Raw genomic sequence first — 19,995 nt, forward strand, 5'->3', positions numbered from 1 at the left:
AGAAAGCTGTGTGGGTTGATAGCTCAGCACACAGCTGCAATCATCTTTGATCCTGGTACTTTTAATTTTTTTTTTCTTGCATTCAAAATATATGTAGCATGTAGTGTAACTTATCATTATTTGCAGCAGCACCTCTCCCAACCTGAAATCACGTTTCTCCCACTTCATCAGGATCGAGGTGCTACATACATATCAAAGGGCTGCAATTCTGAACATTTTTACGCATAAGAAAATGGCATTTAATACAGGTACCCAACTATAAAATTACTCTTTAAGTGCTCAGAAGCTATAAGTACACTCAATAACAACCTGGCTGATTCAGACCATGAGACATTGCCTCCCCATTGTATGTCATGAGTAATGTCTTTTGTTTATATGTCTCAAATAATATTTTATTTCTACTGTAAATTACTTAGAAACTTGTATAAGCATTTTTATCAAATTTTAATAAAACCCGAATACTGGAAATTCAATGCCGGTGCCATATCCAGCGACCGGCATTGACTATCTGGTCTACTTTTGGCCAGCAGAGACCAAGCCAGCTAGGCCAACGTTCAGCAGCTAGCCAGCTAAGTCTCAACATCCAAAGATATACCACCCTTTTAGGTGGCTCTATTAGGCCGTCGAACTTAGCTAGTGAGCTGCTGAATATTGACAGTGACCAGCTAGGTCACACGATATAGCCAGTCACCAGCCAATCCACTAAGCTGGGTATTCAATGGGAGACAGCCGCCTATCCCACTGAATATCACAGGATAGCTGGCTATGTGCTATTTAGATGGCTGGGAACAGCTCTTTTGCTGGCTAAATAGCATTGAATATCAGACCCATTGGGCTTTTCCTTCCTTACCTTAAACTGAAAGTGTTTTTATTGCCAGGGTCTACCACCCTCTCACATGTGGCATTTGTGATAGTCATATGGGGAACATCTGTTGTATTCTAAAAATAAATGGAAAATGTGTTACTCAAACTTTCTGAAGTTCTAACGTTAATTAATTACATATCTGACCTCTCTCTCCGCTGTTTCCATAGAATCATGATGGCAGATAAAGGCCAAATAGCCTATCCAGTTTCCCGTCCGCAGTACCTACTATCTCCTCCTCTCCCTAAGAGATCCCATGTGCCTGTCCCACACTTTCTTGAATTCAAGACTGAAACCATGCGATTGGTTAGGGGACAATTTGAAACAAATATTGCAGACAGATTTCACTCATTCTTCTGGGATACTAGCATAGCTCTCCCAGCCCATACTATTGGTATCACAATCATACTCAGCTATTTCCATGCTTTCTGCATTTACATTTTCCCATTCCCCTTCAGGGTAGTTAGAAGAGCAGGCTAGCCAAGCTTCCCTTTCCCCCTCTGTAGCATTACTTTGCCTTTCCCTTACAAAACCCTCTGCAAGGTCCCAGTACTTAGATGCTTGGGGAATTCCCATTTGTCCTTCGCTGGGTGGCAAAGAGCTGCCCCTCTGTCTCTGTTGAGGGACTGTCCAGCGTGGAGCTGTGGGCTGGGCTCAAAGCTCTCTTCCAGCCTCAGCTGGGGTTAATTTATTTCCCTTCTGCTTCACGTCTGAAGGCTTACGTGCTTGCAGTTTCCCCAGTGTAGCCCCGCCCCCTTCTGGGTTGATTCTCTGTTTCACAGCTTGGTTTTGCAGGGAAACTTCTCTGCTCTTGGGAAAGGAATAATGGCAATTAGCCTGTGGTTTGGGAGCCCTCCCTACTGGGTTTCCTGGTGGATGGCTCTCTTGTTTTAACCCTGCTTGGTTTACTCTGTCTAAAACCCTATTCTCTGGCTGCTGAACTGGCTTAGCTTTAGGGATGGAGGGTTTTTCTACATGACAGGGGCTTCCCTGTCACAATATGCATGAGATCTATTTGCATGCATTGCCTCCCATTGTATGCAAATGGTTCTCATGCATATTCATTGTGGAAATCCTAAAAACCCAACTAGATTCCGGCCCTCATTGCCCACCCTTGGCCTAGATAGAACATGCTTCCTTTAAAAGTGTGTGCACCACTAAAATCATGACTTATACATGTTTGCTAACTTAAATCAGCTTTTTACACATGTAATTGTATTTTGTACTTCGCTGATTGTCCAGCTCTCTTCAGTGTAAACCACCTAGAAATCATCTGATTATGGCGGAATAGAAGAATAAAGTTATGTTATGTTATGGTTTAGGGAATTCATAACTGTCTCTTCATGTGGTAATGGGGTGCCCTCTCCCATACCTGAACAGCATTCTTCCTGTCTCTGTAGAAGCTCAGAGTTTGCCCACTGAGAGTCACATAATAGGAGTCCCAGGAACTTTTGTTCACCTGCATTTAAAAAAAGTCATTATTTAACGGTTTATATGGTGAGAAAGGAATCTGCTTGAGAAATGCATCCTTTGTCTCTGACCTTCTGTCCTCCTGGAAGGAGCTTCTGTTGCCTCTCAAGATAACCCGTCATGGACTGAGCAGTCAGGAAAACCTGAAAGAGATAGGAGAGGTAGAATGAAAACTCTGAGAAAACATCATTATAAAGAAACCTCAAGCAAATATTCAAGAAAATTTTGCCCTATCAAGCAGCGGCTATACTTAAACCACACTGAATAGTCTGAGAGAGTGTGTTTGGCAGCAATTAACTGGGTAGTGCCTCTGAGTATCGCCTTAGATCACCATGACATTGCTGGGCAGTGTCAGGGCGGTCTTGGAGAGGAGTCAGGGTGGAGCCAAATTGCTAACTGGATATGTAAATGGATAAAGTTAGGATAATATAAAGGCTTTTGGGACTTCTGGTGACATCATGGGACTGAGCAGACACCGAAAAGCTCTGCTCCCTTCCTCGAGTCCCCTATCATGGGTTATAATCAGCAATTTTGATTGAGACTTGGACCCCCGTACACCTAATCATAGACTGTACACATCAACCTTGGAATCAACAAGTTTATTAGTGTAAACTCAATTAAAAATTGAACACATATATAAATACATTAATATAATGTCCTTAGTCTTTGGTGGCCCGACATGGTCTGTGTTTCGGCCTCCAATTGGTTTTAATCTAAAGTTTACAAAATCCTCTACAGTATTCTCAAGATTTCTTAAACTCTCAACAAGAGACCTTGCAAGACCTTGTTTCAAGGGTCGCTGTGTCAGGAGAATAACCTCTCTCAATATCAAAGCTGCTGAGCAGCTATTAAGAATGGTTATTCTCCTGACGCGGCAACCCGTGAAACAAGATCTTGCAAGGTCTCTTGTTGAGAATTTAAGAATTTAATAGCAAGCTTTGCAAATATTGAGCATACTATAGAGGGTTTTGCAAACTTTGGATTATAACCAACTGGAGGTCAAAACACGGACCGTGTCAGGTCACCAAAGACTAAGGACTTGTTTGCAAACTTTGGATTACAACCATCATTTGATTTGAAGATCAGTGACAAGAGATCATCGATGGATTTATGAAGAGGCAATAGATTTGAAAGATAAATGATTGCTCTTAAGCTAAGTAAGGGCTACAAATTTTGATAACCTTCTGATATAATTTTTTTGTGCTGAGTGATCTTTACACAAAAATAGGGACAAAAAATCTCTCTAAATAGTCGAGAGTAGAGTGGTTAAAAGTGATATCTGAAAGCAATATAAAATAATCACTCAGGTATTCATAGATACATTCTTTCAACTATATACAACTGTTAATGAGATTTATGCTCAGAGATATGAAGGTGATAACAGGGGTGAACCCCAACACTACCACCTCACCGCCCAATCATCGCATATTCAAAAACTAGTTGTAAAATTTGTCACTGTTATAAATACTTGTATAGGTGCTCAAAGCTACACTATTGTTCACTTTCTAAACGTGTAAACGTAATATTAAAGGTCTGAACGGCAAACTTATCTTCTAGCTTGCGGGTTCCGATGTGACACGTTTCGTTCCTGCCTCAGGGAACCAATGAAGAGTTTGAAAGTTTTCAAAGCGTATGGGGGTTATAAACTCTGAAATGAGAAATGTTAAAACTAAGTGCTTTATTTATGCTCTAATTTTAAAAACATTACTTGTTAGAAAATTAAAAAGAATTTAAGGCTGAATACATATGGCATTTACCTAACAACTAAACGCTTCTAGCATATATCAGCTTATTTGAAATTCTCCTCGTAGCGTGTCAGCTGCTACACTGACGCTATGAAGGTTTTAAAGGGACTGTACATCATTACGTGATGACGTCAAAGATTACCTACCTATCAGGGGACCCGAATACCTGTTGTTCTAAGCTCCAAAAAATAAGGAAAAACCTAATAGATTTCAAAAAATGTAAAGGGTATACAGGTAAATCTTTTTGATTACAAAAAGGCCACATCGGTAGATCCTCATATACAAGTATTTGAGCAAATGGTGGAAAGAGACATTACTTGTTTAGAGTCTCAACAATCATTTGTTAAAGACAACCTTACTCCTCTCCAAAGAAAGGCCTTGAACTCCTTGTCATCAGATAAGACCATAGTGATTCGCCCAGCAGACAAGGGGGGCAGCATAGTGATATTAGACACTTCTGCTTATGTTCGAGAAGCGCAGCATCAGCTTTCAGATAGCTCTTACTATAAACTAATTGATCATGATCCCACCGTAGAATTAGTCGAGGGCATTTCCCATATATTGCTTCAAGCTTTGGAAGCAGGCACTATAACGGAAGGAGAGTATAAATTTTTGTGCTGCCCTTGTCCTGTCATTCCAGTAGTATATTTCATCCCTATAATTCATAAATCTTTGGTGGACCCTTCGGGACACCCCATAGTGGTGTAGGGGTGTTTCCTTATTTGCACCTGAAGATTAGGCTCTCTGACATCATTAAGCCTGAACCATTATTTGCAAGAAATCTTTCCAGCCTGAACCTTGCAAGAAGAGAAAGAAGAACACATCTTTGCTGTTTCTGCCTGATGCATTCTGGGTATGTACCAGAATGGTATAGTCAAGGACATCCATCTATGTATTCATGCTTAGACTGTGAATCTTGGGGGAGTTATACTCTTATGCTGTGCTTATCTGTCGAAAGGCGCCTGTGTCTCCCAGCCTGTATGAGACTTTATACAGAAAGGCTATTCATCTAAGTTCTGTTTCTGGATTGGTCCGAGGAAGTAATCTGACGTGATCCAAGTGAAAAGGTGCTAATTATAATTAGTCTGTGCCGGGATGGAAGTGAACTGACATCTCATCACAGGTGTTCTGCACGCATCTTTTTCATAATAATTAAGACCTGAACAGTTACCTCGTGTGACTCTCTGACTGAGAATGAATCGGACCTTAAACAGATCTGAATTCCATCACTTCAAGGAAACTTTTGCTGCCAATAAATTACAGCTTTACCAGTGGCTGACGAACACTTGTTCCTGTAACCAAAGGATTTCTACATCTGCTAAGCTGAAGAGACGTCTTCCATTTCACCTGATTTTGTGCCAAGGCCTAATTAGATGGTGAGATAAGGAACTTATTATCTTTAAGCTGGGGTTAGATAAGTGCATCCGATTGTGATATAGGATAAGGCTTGTAAAGCTACTCTCGGTGATAATCTGTAATAGATTGCTGCTAATCAGGGATTATTATTATTATAAGGAATTGTTTAGTGTGTGTAAGAAGTAATTTTTCTTAGTTATCTAGAAGTGTGTTGTGATAATTATGTACTGAGTTTCATATATGTAATCAGATATTTTGTGAACAATATTTAGATAGTGCTGCTGGCTTGTGAATTATATTTTTCTATTTTCATAATAAAAATATTTCTCATTAGCCTGGGTCTTGTGTCGTATAAATAGACAAAGAAATTTGGACCTGGCAGAGATATTATGGTATTCCCTAGAAAAACTAACAGGCACGTAACTTGTATATGTAACTGATTAGTCTACCGTAAATCTTTCTACAGTGGCAGGCATAGGATCTGTATTGGAACCATTATCAGAATATATTGACCTTCAGTTAAAGGATCAGGTCCCTCAGATCCCTTCTTATGTTAAAGATACAGGGGCCATGATAACATTTTTAGAGACTTTTCAAGATGTTCCTTCCCATGCTATTCTGGTATCTTTTGATATTACAGCATTGTATATCAACATACCGCAGGAGGCAGCTATCAATGTTATCAGGTGTCATCTTCAAAGAATGGATTTATTCTCTGAACGTTTAGAGTTTCTGGTGAATATAGCTCAAGTAGCCCTCTACAAAAATTATTTTCAATTTGATCAATCTTACTATGTTCAGATCAAAGGCACTGTGATGGGTGCAAAAATGGCATCTACAGTAGCTTGCTTATACGTGGCTGCATTTGAAGAACAGTATTTATACCCTGCTGAGCATTTTTCAAAACTACTGATGTGGAAACGTTATATTGATGACATTTTCGCAGTTTGGTTGGGGACAGCTGCAGTTATCCGCTTTTGTAACTTGGCTCAATCAGGGAGATTCAAATTTAACATTTACAGCCAATTCGAGCACCAAAACTTTACCTTTTTTGGACATTAACGTTTCTTTGAATGAGGGTAGATTTCACACTACGATTTACAGAAAATCTACTGATCGAAACAATCTTTTAAAATATGAGAGCTACCATCCAAGGCATTTTACGGAACAATATACCTACAGGACAGTTCTTGAGGTTCGCCGTTTATGTTCCTCTCAGACTGAATTTGCAAGCAAGGCAGAAGATATGAGAGAACGTTTTAAATAAATAGGGTACCCTGACACAGTCATTAAGAAGGCATACAAAAGAGCACTGTATGCCCAAATTCATTCTCTTCGAAAATGACAAAATCCAAACCATAGCCAACCTAGAACTCAACTCAATCAACTACCCCATCCAAACCACCATAAAACTACTAGGAATAACTATAGGCAAACTATTATATATAGGACACACTGTTAGAAGCATTCGTGCCCGTATTGGGGAACATATTAGTAGGATTTCTACCCAGATACTCCAAGCTCCGTTAACTCAGCATTGGCTGAAAGAAAACCATCAAGTATCATCCTTACTTTATTCTATCTTGGACGCTCCCAAATTGCCCCGAGATGGTAATTTGAAAGCGAGACTCTATGCAAAAGAACAGAGCTGGATCTATAGGTTAGATACGCTCCACCCAAAAGGTCTTAACAGTGAAATTGAGTGGCAAGCTTTCTTATAAACATCCTGTGGCCTTTTTGTAATCAAAAAGATTTACCTGTATACCCTTTACATTTTTTGAAATCTATTAGGTTTTTCCTTATTTTTTGGAGCTTAGAACCACAGGTATTCAGGTCCCAATAGGTAGGTAATCTTTGACGTCATCACGTAATGATGTATGGTCCCTTTAAAACCTTCATGGTGTCAGTGTAGCAGCTGACACATTACGAGGAGAATTTCAAATAAGCTGATATATTCTAGAAGTGTTTAGTTGTTAGGTAAGTGCCATATATATTCAGCTTTAAATTCTTTTTAATTTTCTAACAAGTAATGTTTTTAAAGCTGTTAGAGCATAAATAAAGCACTTAGTTTTAACATTTCTCATTTCAGAGTTTATAACGCCCATACGCTTTGAAAACTTTCAAACTCTTCATTGGTTCCCTGAGGCAGGAACGAAACGTGTCACGTCAGAACCCACAAGCTAGAAGATAAGTTTGCTGTTCAGACCTTTAATAGTACATTTACACGTTTAGAAAGTGAATAATAGTGTAGCTTTGAGCACCTATACAAGTATTTATAACAGTGACAAATTTTACAACTAGTTTTTGAATATGCGATGATTGGGCGGTGAGGTGGTAGTGTTGGGGTTCACCTCTGTTATCACCTTCATATCTCTGAGCATAAATCTCATTAACAGTTGTATATAGTTGAAAGAATGTATCTATAAATACCTGAGTGATTATTTTATATTGCTTTGAGTGATCTTTACAATCAATTTAACTTAGCCAGGTTGTTTGGCCAGAGAATCTTTCTTCCTTAAACATAAGGGAGTTTTTTCTCTCTGGTGTTTTTCTGGTAGTGGGCCTATGATTAAATAATGACTCTTTAAGGGAGCTTAATTCTTCCTGAGTGTTTATCTGTTTGGATTTTGAGGCCTATTTGGTAGATACTTTCGTAGCTTCATTGATCACTGGGTACAAATAGTGGTAGACTCTTGAACGTATGTGCTATACCTTTGAGTATTGTGTCTGCCCCTCCTTTGACTTTTTATATTAAATTAAGTCTTCACAGCTGAAAAAATACTGTTAAAAAAGACAACAGATTCACAAAGACAACTTATAAAAATTTCAGTTATTTATATAATATCCAAAGTAGCTTTAAGATTTTCAAAAAAAGACAGGCAAATATTCAGTGGTGGTGGTTGTCCTTTTTTTTAAACAACGGCCGTTACAAAAATTCAGATATTTTATAAGACATACGAATAGCCTTACTGGGTCAGTCCAATGGTCCATCTAGCCCAGTATCCTGTCTTAACGGTGGCCAATTCAGAGTGTGTGTGAGTGAGTGAGTGTGTATATGTGTGAGTGAGTGAGTGTATAACCCACCAATGGCTGCATGCACAGTGAGAAATCCTCCCTGTGATGTTTCAAGGCAAAGTGCCTGGCAAAAAAACCAAATAGTAGCAACATTCCATGCTACCGATCCAGGGCTAGCAGTGGTTTCCTCCATGTCTGTCTCAATAACAGTAATTTTTAGCAAGCTCTTCCTCAACTCTTGTATATGTCCATGTCTCAGAGCCGGCCTCTCAAAACTTACCATGCCTTTAATGATGGTCAATAAACCGGCTCCAGTAGGTTTAGCATGGCAGTATTTTACCGTGCGATTATCAGAACAGCTCACCGTGGCCTTTTTTTTAGCTTCATAGAACCTCTGACTCTGCCATGCAAATGTATAACAATATTAACATGGTAGTAAAATGGACTCATTAATATTTAAATGAGCACTCTGGGTGATTCTCCATCATCGCCGGGTGATTCTCCAAGCGCAGCAATGGCTTTTGATGACCAAAAATTACTGGCTGGTCCGGAGGTGCCGGTATCTCAGGCATGTGTTTCTGGCTGTGGCTCATGATAAAAAATTTTTTTTTAATACACTATTCACATAAATTATAGTAGTATAGGGAAAACATCTCAAAAGCACACATCTTGGGCACATGTACTAAAGGTATATTTTATGCACGTTTGTTGAAAGCCAATGCTTGCACCTCCTCTCCCTGCCCTTCCATCCAACAATGCTGGCACGCCTATGATTGACACAACAGCTGCATGTGAGTGTGACGCACGCCTATGACATGTGCATATATTGCGCTCCAATAAGGCATTCCCATGATATGTGTACCTATGGCACAGCTTTTTACCGCATATGCGCACATTTATGCCTCTTTCTGTGGACTATTCTGCGCATGGGCCGATTGCTATCACCAGCGACTCATCTCATGCAAATTTGGCGACCCTCCTTGAACCTCCTTTGCATGCATGGTTCTTCAAGAATGACTCGTCTTTTTGAAATCGTTACATTTACAGCCGTGACAGCGGCCCATCGGATTTTACCGGTGATAGAGAATCCGGCCCTCAGTGAAATATTAACTCATAAGCTGTTTGGGACACACACGGTCATGCTGTGTACGAAGAAGATTAAAACTTAATACTTTACTTACTGTGTTGTTAAAAGAGAAGGAGGATCTGAGAGGCTTCAAAGAGACATCTAAAGAATTGTCATGGAACTCAGACAAGGGTTTTAATTCAGTCTTTTCCAGGTCATAGGAAGGGACATCATTCTTCTCCAGGATCAACAAAACATCACTGGAACATGGGTCTGTCATACTGCTGGCTATCAGCTTGGAAGTTAATGGAGATGAAAAGGTCACTGGGTTTTCCAGTGACATCACCTGCGAGCCAGTCAGTCCCACTGTAATTGGAGATTGTGGTTCACTGGGATTCTCATCTTCAGTGGGCTTTTCAATCAATGAGACAGTTTCAGAGGGACTCCTCAATGTAAGACTGGGTGAGGTGAACTTCCCAAAGCTGCTCCAATCTTGTAGTCTTGAAGGTGGTGCCTTCCTGATTGATGCTCTTCTTTTCAGTGAGGGGACCCTGATGATCTTCGTTTGCTCTTTTAGCCCATTCTCTCCTGTCTCATTCTGTGTTAGCAGTTTCTTTTCTCTCTGTAATTAAGATAGAAAGGTCATGACTATCAAATTGCAATGTACTGAATTATGCTTTAAGAGCAGCTCTGGACCTTTATTATATTGATCTGTGGATGCTCATAACTAAATGCTCTGGTGATGATTTTAGAACGAGTTGCATAGGTGGATATAGCCAATAAGGAATGGAGAACATTTCACCTACTTTTACCTTACCTGAACATAGGTGTGTTTGGAAAAGGAGGTTAGGAGGAGCATGGGCTGAATAACAATACGTACACAGTTTTTTAAATAAAATATGTGAACACAAGTGAACCGACATATAAACTTACAGCGACTCTATAAACACAGGCTTTTACATATGAGTATAATGGGTCAATTAGGAAGGGAATCTAAATAGGCACCTGTTGTGGGACTATTTTTTAAAGACACATAGGCTTCTGTGGGCCTGATATTCAAAGTGAGTTAACGGTTGAGAGTCTGTTGCCGTTGTCTGGGTCTTGCCACGTTTGGGTAGGTGGAACCGACGTTTCAACCATCATGCTGTGGTTTTCTTCAGGGTATGCTGTGAGGTCTGTGAGGTTATAGTGGGTACACTGACTTGATTGAGAACAGGGATGTCTGTTGGTCATGAATTTGAATTTTGGCGGGAAAGTCTGTTGGTCACAGATTTGAATTTTGGTAAACTTTTCCACCAAAATTCAAATTCATGACCAACAGACCTCCCTGTTCTCAATCAAGTCAGTGTATCCACTATATATAAAGACAAATTGCAGACCTCCCAGCATACCCTGAAGAAAGCCATAGTATGATGGCTGAAACATCGGTTCTACCTACCCAGACGAAGAGAGACCCGAACAACAGCAACAATCATGATGCCAGTGGTAGAAGCCTAAGAGAATAGTTGAGAGGCTTTTATCTGGTTAACTGCTGTTGACCAGGGAATATTCAGTAGCAGTTACCTAGATAGTAACAGGTAATATGGGGGACAGTCATGGGTTTGAAATACTGCTTTTCTGTGATACAAAGAAAGCAGTTTATATATATTATATGCAGGTACTTTAATGCCTATATAATGAAGAATATAATTAATGTTATTAACTTTGTAACTGATCACATAGGACCACATAAATAACAATCCTATGTTTGGTTGATATAACTTACCTGGTTAAGGGCTGAATTTCAGCACATATCCAATTAAGTGCTGGCCATCCACACATACCTGGATATTTAGGGCTCCTTTTATCAAGGCGCGCTATGGGGGTTAGCGCATCGGACATTTCATCACGTGCTAACCCCCGCGGCAAGCCTAAAAACTAACGCCTCGTCAATGGAGGCGTTAGCGACTAGTGCGGCAGGCGGTTGAATGCGCGGTATTCCGCATGTTAACCGCCTACCACACCTTGATAAAAGGAGCCCTTAATGTTGGTAATGCCAAACATGGCCTGGCATTAAACATCTGGGCATTATTTTGCCAATAGCATTCAGAATTAAAAAAAATTATAATAATTGATCGTCACCAGTTGAATATTAACCTCCTATGTGTTTATAAAATAACCTCACATCGTGAGTGAAGGAAGTGATAACTTTAGAAAGAGAAATTATGTGTGTCCTTTCCTTCTAAAATTGCCACTGTCATGCACAACCAATGGCAGTAGGTACACGCGTACATTCAATAACTCTGCAGCTGGTATAAATATATCCATGTACAGTATGTCTGCCAGTTCATGTACATGATAGTTTCCATTTTGCAAAATATATGAGTGAACCCTGAATCCCTTTTATCTCTGCCCCTGGCAATAGTTATCTTACATGGGTACAAAGACTAGGTAAGATCACTCCTTGCATGTTTTTTCATACTGTATGTGTATATGGTATAAATTCTGTACTTTCTGCTTTCTACCTTACGTGTAAAACTGGATTCTACAGGGAGAAAGCATTTCTAATATTCCCCTCTAACTGTTCTTCTATTGCTTTGTACCAGAGGTGTAGCCATGGGGCAGGCCTAGGCGGGTCTGACCCGCTCAGTTTGGGCTCAGGCCTGCCCACCCAGCAAACATTCCTACAAACTGCTGGTGGCTGACCTGTGGAAGCCTTCCCTCCATTTGCATTTTGCATCTGAGAGAAGGCTTTCAGGTCAGCTGCTAGCAGCAAGTAGAAACCGCTGCCGGTGATCTAAAGAGAGACAAAAATGCTGCACGAGGTGGGGGTGGGAAGGGAGGGAAAGAGAGAGGCTGCAGCACAAGTTGGGGGTTGGGTGGGAAAAGAGGGAAAGATAGAGGCTGCATGGGCTGGGGGGGGGGGAAAAGATGTTGGCTGTTTGGCAATGACTGATTTTTACTATCATATCAATAGGAAACGGGATTCAGTTAGGGGTCTGCAGCCCAAAAATGTTCATTTAGGTTTAGTTTCCCATGTTGTTTATGTGAATTTTCATTTTATTTGTTTGTTTTTAAAGGTTTTCAGGAGGAAATTATTATCAGTGTGTATTCTTTCAGAAGAATGTTCATTTACAACACTGGAAGAAACCCTGAAATTTTGTTTATTTCCCCCAAGTATTTTGGGTAAAAATGGACACAAGACTCAGCTCTTCAAGCTCATCAATGCTTAGAATGAAGGGTTATGTTTAGTTCTGATAACATAAGAACATAAGAACATAAGAAGTTGCCTCCACTGGATCAGACCAGAGGTCCATCTCGCCCAGCGGTCCGCTCCCGCGGCGGCCCATCAGGTCCGCGACCTGTGAAGTGGTCTCTGACCATTTCTATAACCTACCTCAAGTTCTATCTGTACCCCTCTATCCCCTTGTCCTCCAGGAACCTATCCAAACCCTTCTTGAACCCCTGTACAGAGTTCTGGCCTATCACATCCTCCGGAAGCGCATTCTGATAAAGAATGTGATGTGGGCTTCTTGCATAGCAACATTTGTTTCAAAATTTGGACTTTGGGTTTTGGTGATTTTTTTGGGTGTTAAAATTTTTTCGGATGTTAAGCAATCGGGGATGCCATACTAAGAGATAATAGCTAAGGAAAATTTAGAGTAATATGGAAAAAGAGATGAATAACAAGATATTCCTAGAGCTTAATTGAAAACATGAATTCATCACCCTTCAATGGTTAAATACAGTACATGAACCAAAAAATTACTAGACCACTAAAACCCACATTTTTATTCCAAATTTATAGCCCTCTGGTCACTGCCATCTTGCACACACCGTGATGTTTGTGAATCCTGACAATAAAAGATGGTAATCACAGAGAGCTCCCATGTCTAGTGCCTTGTATAAGTCTTCACACCTTTGTGCTTTTCTCACATTCTCTTGACTAAAAAAAGCTCTTCAAAATGCATCAAAGTATGAGTTGGCTTTACTGGTCTTCACACTCTGTTCTATGCTTTGAATATAAAAGAACAATTATAGAAATATTTAAAAAATAGCTCATAAGAAACCAAAAAGTCTTGGTTGCATAAATCTTCATGCCTCTTGACTGAATACTTGGCGGAAACCTCTTTTGCAAGAGCTATCTAGGATATATGCCTACCTATTTATTTATTTATTCAATTTTTTTATACCGTTCTCCCAAGGGAGCTCAGAACGGTTTACATTCATTTATTCAGGTACTCTAGCATTTTTCCCTGTCTGTCCTGGTGGGCTCACAATCTTTCTAATGCACTTGGGCAATGGGGGGATTAAGTGACTTGCCCAGGGTAACAAGAAGCAGCTTAGGTTTGAACCCACAACCTTAGGGTGTTGAGGCTGTAGCTTTAACCACTGCACCAAACAATATTGCCTGCCAATTTAACACAGTAAGAGCTTTTGCTCATTCTTGTTGGACTTGGGTCCCAGGAGATATTCAAACACATTGAAATTTTATTATAGCTTTTTTCCAATTTATACCTTTTAGTAACTTTATTCTGGAGTTTTCAGGCATCTCCATGTTGGGCATGTTTAGACCTTTGCTTCAAATTTAATTCATACCACAGAAATAGCTGATTGTTCTTCCAGGAATATTCAAATCAGCTCAAGTCTATTCAGGCATATGACTGCTGAATAGATTTGGAAACAGCCAGGGTTGTTTAATAATCTTTATTCTCTAGCTTCCCTATTATTGTTTACCTTTTTATGTTTTCTTTAGTTTTAAACTGTAGTTCTCCCCACTTTCCTATTGCTCTATGTTTGTGAAGTATTGTCTAGTCGGTACTTATTTGTTTATTGTTTCCTCCTTTTTAATACAAACTGTAAAACGCTTAAAGTCTTGATTTTCGTTTTATCAAAATTTAAATAAACTTGAAACTTGTGAGCAGGCACAGATGGGCTTGTTTAACTTAATCTAGGCCTTGTTAAAGCAATTTTTGGAACCAGAGCTAATTTGAGTTTGTTATGACAAGGGCATGAAGGCTTATATAATGAAGACTTAATGGTAATTTTTAGCTACTTTTCACATTTCTATAATGTATTCTTTCAGGTTGAAAATGCAGAGTATACAGTATTTGATTAGTGAAACAAATTCCTTCTTTGATTTTTGACTTGTATTTTTTTAGACAGCAGAATGTGGTAAGTGTACAACAGTGTGAAGACTTTTGCAAAGTATTGTAAGCAGGTCATAGGGTTTGATCAGTAAGATCAAAGATCAGATCAAAGTACTAGACAAAAATCCCACAATGGTATTTGTGCATGTTTAGGAAAGCACAATTTTGTTTCAAGTTTTGTCTAACACCAAATATTTGACTTAGAAAAATGCTTCTGCTATTCTAAAACTGCACACTATAATTTGCACCACTTTTGTGGAGATTTTGCCTTTTTATTGCAAAATAGAGCCAAACATGGGATATTTTGTGTTGCTCCTGTTGGCACTAATATAACATTTATTGCAAGCTCCTAACATCATGAGGAAGGAAGCATTAAGGTTTTTTGAATCTTGCCCTATGTGAAGTATTGAGTAACTAATATTATTTCTTTATAATTCTGTTTTCTTTCCCTCTAGTTTGCCCCCAGCTCCCATCAGTTCTGCATCCTCACTTTAATTTTCTTTTCAAGCTGAGCAAACTTCTCTTCTTGGACAGCAAGCATCTTCTCAAAGTCCTCCTGCTTCTTCAGCAGTCTCTCAACCTCCGACACAGAGTCCTGAGGAAAACAAATAAAACGGTGATGAAACTAGAGAGAATGGCTGTGCCTGCAGTGGCTAATACCTTCATTGTGACTATGTTAAAGTAAGAGGCATTAGTGAAGAGCAAAGCGCCTGAACTTCCCACAACAGTAAGCTAACTTGCTCTGATCTAATGCCATTTCATTTCAGTATAATCTCTTGCTACCATGCCTCTGCAACAGATTCTGGGTCTCATCATTACCATGCATTGGGTTTCTTCCTAGAGATATTAAAAACTGACCCATGGTCTCTGAGCAGGGTCAGCTAATTTTTGAAACTGGACTTGCATGACTTTTAGATTTGAGGGGAAAATAAAAGACATTTTGGGTTCCTATTACAAAGCCGTGCTAGAGTGCTGCATGCGCTAGCTGCTACCGCCTTCTGTTGAGCAGGTGGTAGATTTCCGGGCTAATCCAGTGCGTGCGATAAAACCGCTAGTGTGGCTTTGTAAAAGGAGCCCTATATAAAGGATATAGTAGAATTAGAAAAGATTCAAGTGACCAAAATGATAAAAGGGATGGAACTCCTCTCATATGAGGAAAAGCTAAAGAGGTTGGGGCTCTTCAGCTTGGAAAAGAGACAGTTGAGGGGGAATGATTGAGGTCTACAAAATCCTGAGTGATGTAGAATGAGTAAGAGTGGATTGATTTTTTTAACCTTTCCCAATAAACAGGGGACACTCAATGAAATTATATGGGAATACTTTCAAAACAAATAGGAGGAAACATTTTTGTTACTCAAGGAACAGTTAAGCTCTGGAGGAGTGTGTGTGTGTGGGTGAGGGGGGGTGGGGGGTCATGTTGTCATCTAGTCAGTTTTAGTACCTTTTTTGGCCCTTATGTGTTTTTAAAACAGGTCTAACTCTGAATGTCTAAATGGTGCCCTGGACATCTTAAAAAAAAGGTTTGGACAAGTTCCTGGAGGAAAAGTCCATAGTCTGCTATTGAGACAAACAGGAGGGGGGAAGCCTCTGCTTTCCTTAGATCGATAACATGGAATGTTGTTACTATTTGAGTTTCTGCCAGGTACATGTGACCTGGATTGTCCAATGTTGGAAACAGGAAACTGTGCTAGATGGACCATTTGTCTGATCCAGTGTAGCTATTCTTATGTTACAGATTATGGGGCTCATTTTCAAAACAGAAAGACATCCAGAAACCGTCCAAGTGCTGATTTTTGGAAACTTGACTTTTTAAACATCTTGGAGGTCATTTGCCCTCTGGTACGTCTAAATCTTAAGGGCGTGTGTTAGAGGCGTGTTGTGGGTGGGATTAGGACGGCCTTAGGACTTGGACATCTTGCAGGGATAATCAAACCTTTTTGAAGATGTTCCAGGCATCATTTAGGCATTCAGAGTTAGACCTGTTTTAAAAGTGCATAAGGGCCAAAACGTTACCCAAACTGACCAGATGAACACAGGATGCTTTAAGGCATGACCCCCACACACTCCCCTAGTGGTCACTGATTTCCTCTCATCCCCAAAAGATGTGAAAGAAATAGTACATACCAGTCTCTATGACAGCTGCAGATATTATGGGAAATCCTAGTACAGTAGTATGCAGGTGTCTGGAGTAGCCTGGTAGATAGTGTAATGAACCCTAGAGAAGGGGATTGAGGTTCATATCCTACCTACTACATTTATCTTGGAAAGTGTGAGGCCACCAAAATTCACCCAAAACCTACTGTACTGCCATATAGGTGACACCTGCTGCCATAAGAGCTATTGGGGTGGTAGATAGGTGAATATAGTAGGTTTTGGGGGAGTTTTGGAGGGCTATAAGGGGGTTATATGAAATGTATACCTGGCACCCTTTATATGAAGTTCACAGCAGTGTCTCCTAAAGTGCCCCATTGCTCTGTTGGCATGTCTGTGAGGCCATTCCATTAAAATGTTGGCCTCTCCCACATCCAAACAGGTTTGTTTTGGACATTTTGCATTTGAATGTTTTGATTTTCACAAATGGCCAAAAAATGATAGACATCCTACAGGATAGAATGCCTTGACAAGCCATTAAAAAAAAAAAAGATACCTCTTGTGGTTTCAAAAATGGTAGTTTTCCAGACCCAACTTTTGGACATCCTTGTGGATATGTCCAAAGTCAGACTTAGACGATCTATCGAAAATGCCCCTCCATGTCTTTTGTTTGATATTTGAAATTATTTGGGTTGGACATTAATACTTACAAATAGGAGAGATTGACTACACTAACACCACTTTGGTGAGCTGCAAAGCAGGTGCTGTGAAATCTTATCCAGCTGATCTTTCTCACTGTCTTTCTGGCATGCTACATTCCCTACGTGCCTTCACACTATATATTATATACCCCTCTCTATTCGGATAATGTCTCCAAACAGGTTAATTTTGCACATACCATGATAGGAATGAACCTCCCCTTGTGCCAGGATATGTTGGAGATTATCTCCGCCTTTTAGATTTACAGATAGTTCTCATCTTAACACTCTGCAGTATACAAAAGAGAGCCTTTTACTGGAGTTTTTAATATGTTCCAGCAACACAGCACAAAGGTGTGCTCTGCTTTTAAATAGAACCAGAGCCCTGACTTACTGAAATCTCTGCTATTACAGTTCTGTTCTGAATACAGGCTGTAAATAACACTGAATCGTGATGCATGTTAGACAACTGACCATTAAGAAACTAAACTTAAGTCAAGAAACTCACTTCCACTTAAAAGAAACCAGATCTGCAAATGGATCTCTGCAGCAATGATGGAAACCCAGTGCTGTCTTACACCTAAAAGGCTTTTCTATAGGTGATCTGCAAAGTGAATTTCTCAGTAACAGAATACAGCTGAGGAGAAACCTGGATGGCTTTAAACATCATGTGCCTTGATGTACCTTTATTTTTGGTCTAATCAAAGGTACCATAACCTACTGTACCATGATTCTATATTTGAGTACTCTGACTGGAAGCTTTTAAATTCACCAAAGAACTGCAAATCTTACTCAGGATGAGGAAGAAGGAGATGGTCTATTCTAGTCAGTAGTGTAGTACGAGGGGGAGGAGGGCGGGCAGAACGCCCCCGGCGCTGTCTTGGTGGGTTGCGGCACCTTTCCACCTCCCCATGCCATGCGTCCTCCCTTCCCCACCCTCCCCCAGTACCTTTTTAAAAATCTTCACCAGCGCGAGCAACTACTGTAGCCTGCTGTTCGCTACAGCCTGGCTCCCTCTGAAATTACTTCTGGGTTGCGGGGCCAGGATGTGACATCAGAGGGAATGCCAGCTTGAGCAGCAAACCTGAGAAGCTGCTCGCACAGGCAAAGATTTAAAGAGGTACAGGATGGGAAGGGAGGGTGTGAGTGTGGCGGCGGGGGTGGGGTGGGGGTGGGGGGTGGAGAGGAGGGCCGGAAGGGTTGGCATGGAAGGAGTGAAGAGAAGAGCATGTGGAGGCACCACCACTACCCCGGGTGCCTCCTACCCTTGTTAAGCCACTGATTCTAGTGTTACAGACTGCAATTTACTCCATAGTTTGGGTCTAAAAGAAAATATTCCCGTGAAATGAGCCACTCTTCTGCCTGTTCAAGGTCCCGCCTCAGGATCTGGATCTCCAAGTTCTCATCATACAATTCCTTTCTCATCTCCCAGCTGTCTGCTACTTTCTCCATCATCTCTGCCTGCTCTGACAGCTTGTCCTCAATCTGAAATAAAGAAATTTCAAACATAATTATATAAACACAGTCTAGTTCAATTATAATGCTTGCTAAGGTTTAATAGTACTTAGTTCTCGGTGCACTATTTAAGTCCAGCTCTATCACACACAAGCAGAGGCCTAGTAAGGGGGAGGGCAGTCCACCCTGGGTGCTTTCTCGCTAAGGGCATGGACCCCCGCTCCTCTGACTATGGGACACACGATGAAGTTACAGGGAAATACTTTTAAAACTAATAGGAGGAGATTTTTTTTCACTCAGAGAATAGTTAAGTTCTGAAACGTGTTGCTAGAGGTTGTGGTAAAAGCGGATAGCGTAGCTGGTTTTAAGAAAGGTTTGGACAAGTTCCTGGAGGAAAAGTCCATAGTCTGTTATTGAGAAAGACACGGGGGAAGCCACTGCTTGGCCTGTATCGGTAGCATGGAATATTGCTATTCCTTGGGTTTTGACTAGGTACTAGTGACCTAGATTGGCCACCGTGAGAATGGGCTACTGGGCTTGATGGACCATTGGTCTGACCCAGTAAGGCTATTCTTATGTTGCCTTTCCCCATACCTTGTTTACGTCCCCGGTGCAAGGTTGCTGCCCTTGTTGGCATTGGTGCTTTCTCTGATGTCACTTCCGGGACCCGTGCCTAGGAACTGATGTCAAAGGGTGAGCCAACACCGACGTTGGCATGCTGCTCATGCTGGAGAAGTTACAAAGGTATGGGGAAAGGTAGGGGGCATGCGCGTGGCAAGGAGAGGCGGGGAAAGTGGTGAGGGAGGGGCGCCACCACCCCGTGTGCCACTCACCCTTACTACGCCACTGCACACATGATAGAGTTGAGCTGACATAGACATAACCTAACACTTTGTTGGTATACCGCAACACCTTCCAGTTCTCTGAGGTCGACAATTCAAAGATACTGAACAAGCTCAGAGAAACACAGATCTTATTCTATAAAACTTTATCAAATAAATACATTTTCAGCAGTTTTCTAAAATGTTGATAAGATGTAGCATTAGCTACCGATTAAACTCTTTATCTTTTATTGCTGCTTGGAATGAAAGGAGGAGTGTGTAGCGCA

General features: G+C 40.6%; 1 protein-coding gene across 3 annotated transcripts in view; it reads right to left on the reverse strand.

Annotated features, from left to right (window-relative positions):
• Window positions 1-19,995, reverse strand: part of SPTBN5 (spectrin beta, non-erythrocytic 5) — a 349,132-nt gene that overhangs the window by 14,135 nt on the left and 315,002 nt on the right. For 2 of the 3 annotated variants that reach the window (XM_033951047.1, XM_033951048.1), the window contains exons 62-67: window positions 18,741-18,917; window positions 15,134-15,238; window positions 9,630-10,136; window positions 2,404-2,475; window positions 2,235-2,321; window positions 851-939 (exon numbers count right to left, since the gene is read on the reverse strand). In XM_033951047.1, coding sequence (XP_033806938.1) covers window positions 851-939; window positions 2,235-2,321; window positions 2,404-2,475; window positions 9,630-10,136; window positions 15,134-15,238; window positions 18,741-18,917 — 1,037 coding nt within the window. The remainder of the gene's footprint in view (window positions 1-850; window positions 940-2,234; window positions 2,322-2,403; window positions 2,476-9,629; window positions 10,137-15,133; window positions 15,239-18,740; window positions 18,918-19,995) is intronic. The other variant, XM_033951049.1, reaches the window with a different exon arrangement.

This window comes from Geotrypetes seraphini, chromosome 7 (genome assembly GCF_902459505.1).
Source record: "Geotrypetes seraphini chromosome 7, aGeoSer1.1, whole genome shotgun sequence".
In the NCBI taxonomy this organism is placed as follows: Eukaryota; Metazoa; Chordata; class Amphibia; order Gymnophiona; family Dermophiidae; genus Geotrypetes; species Geotrypetes seraphini.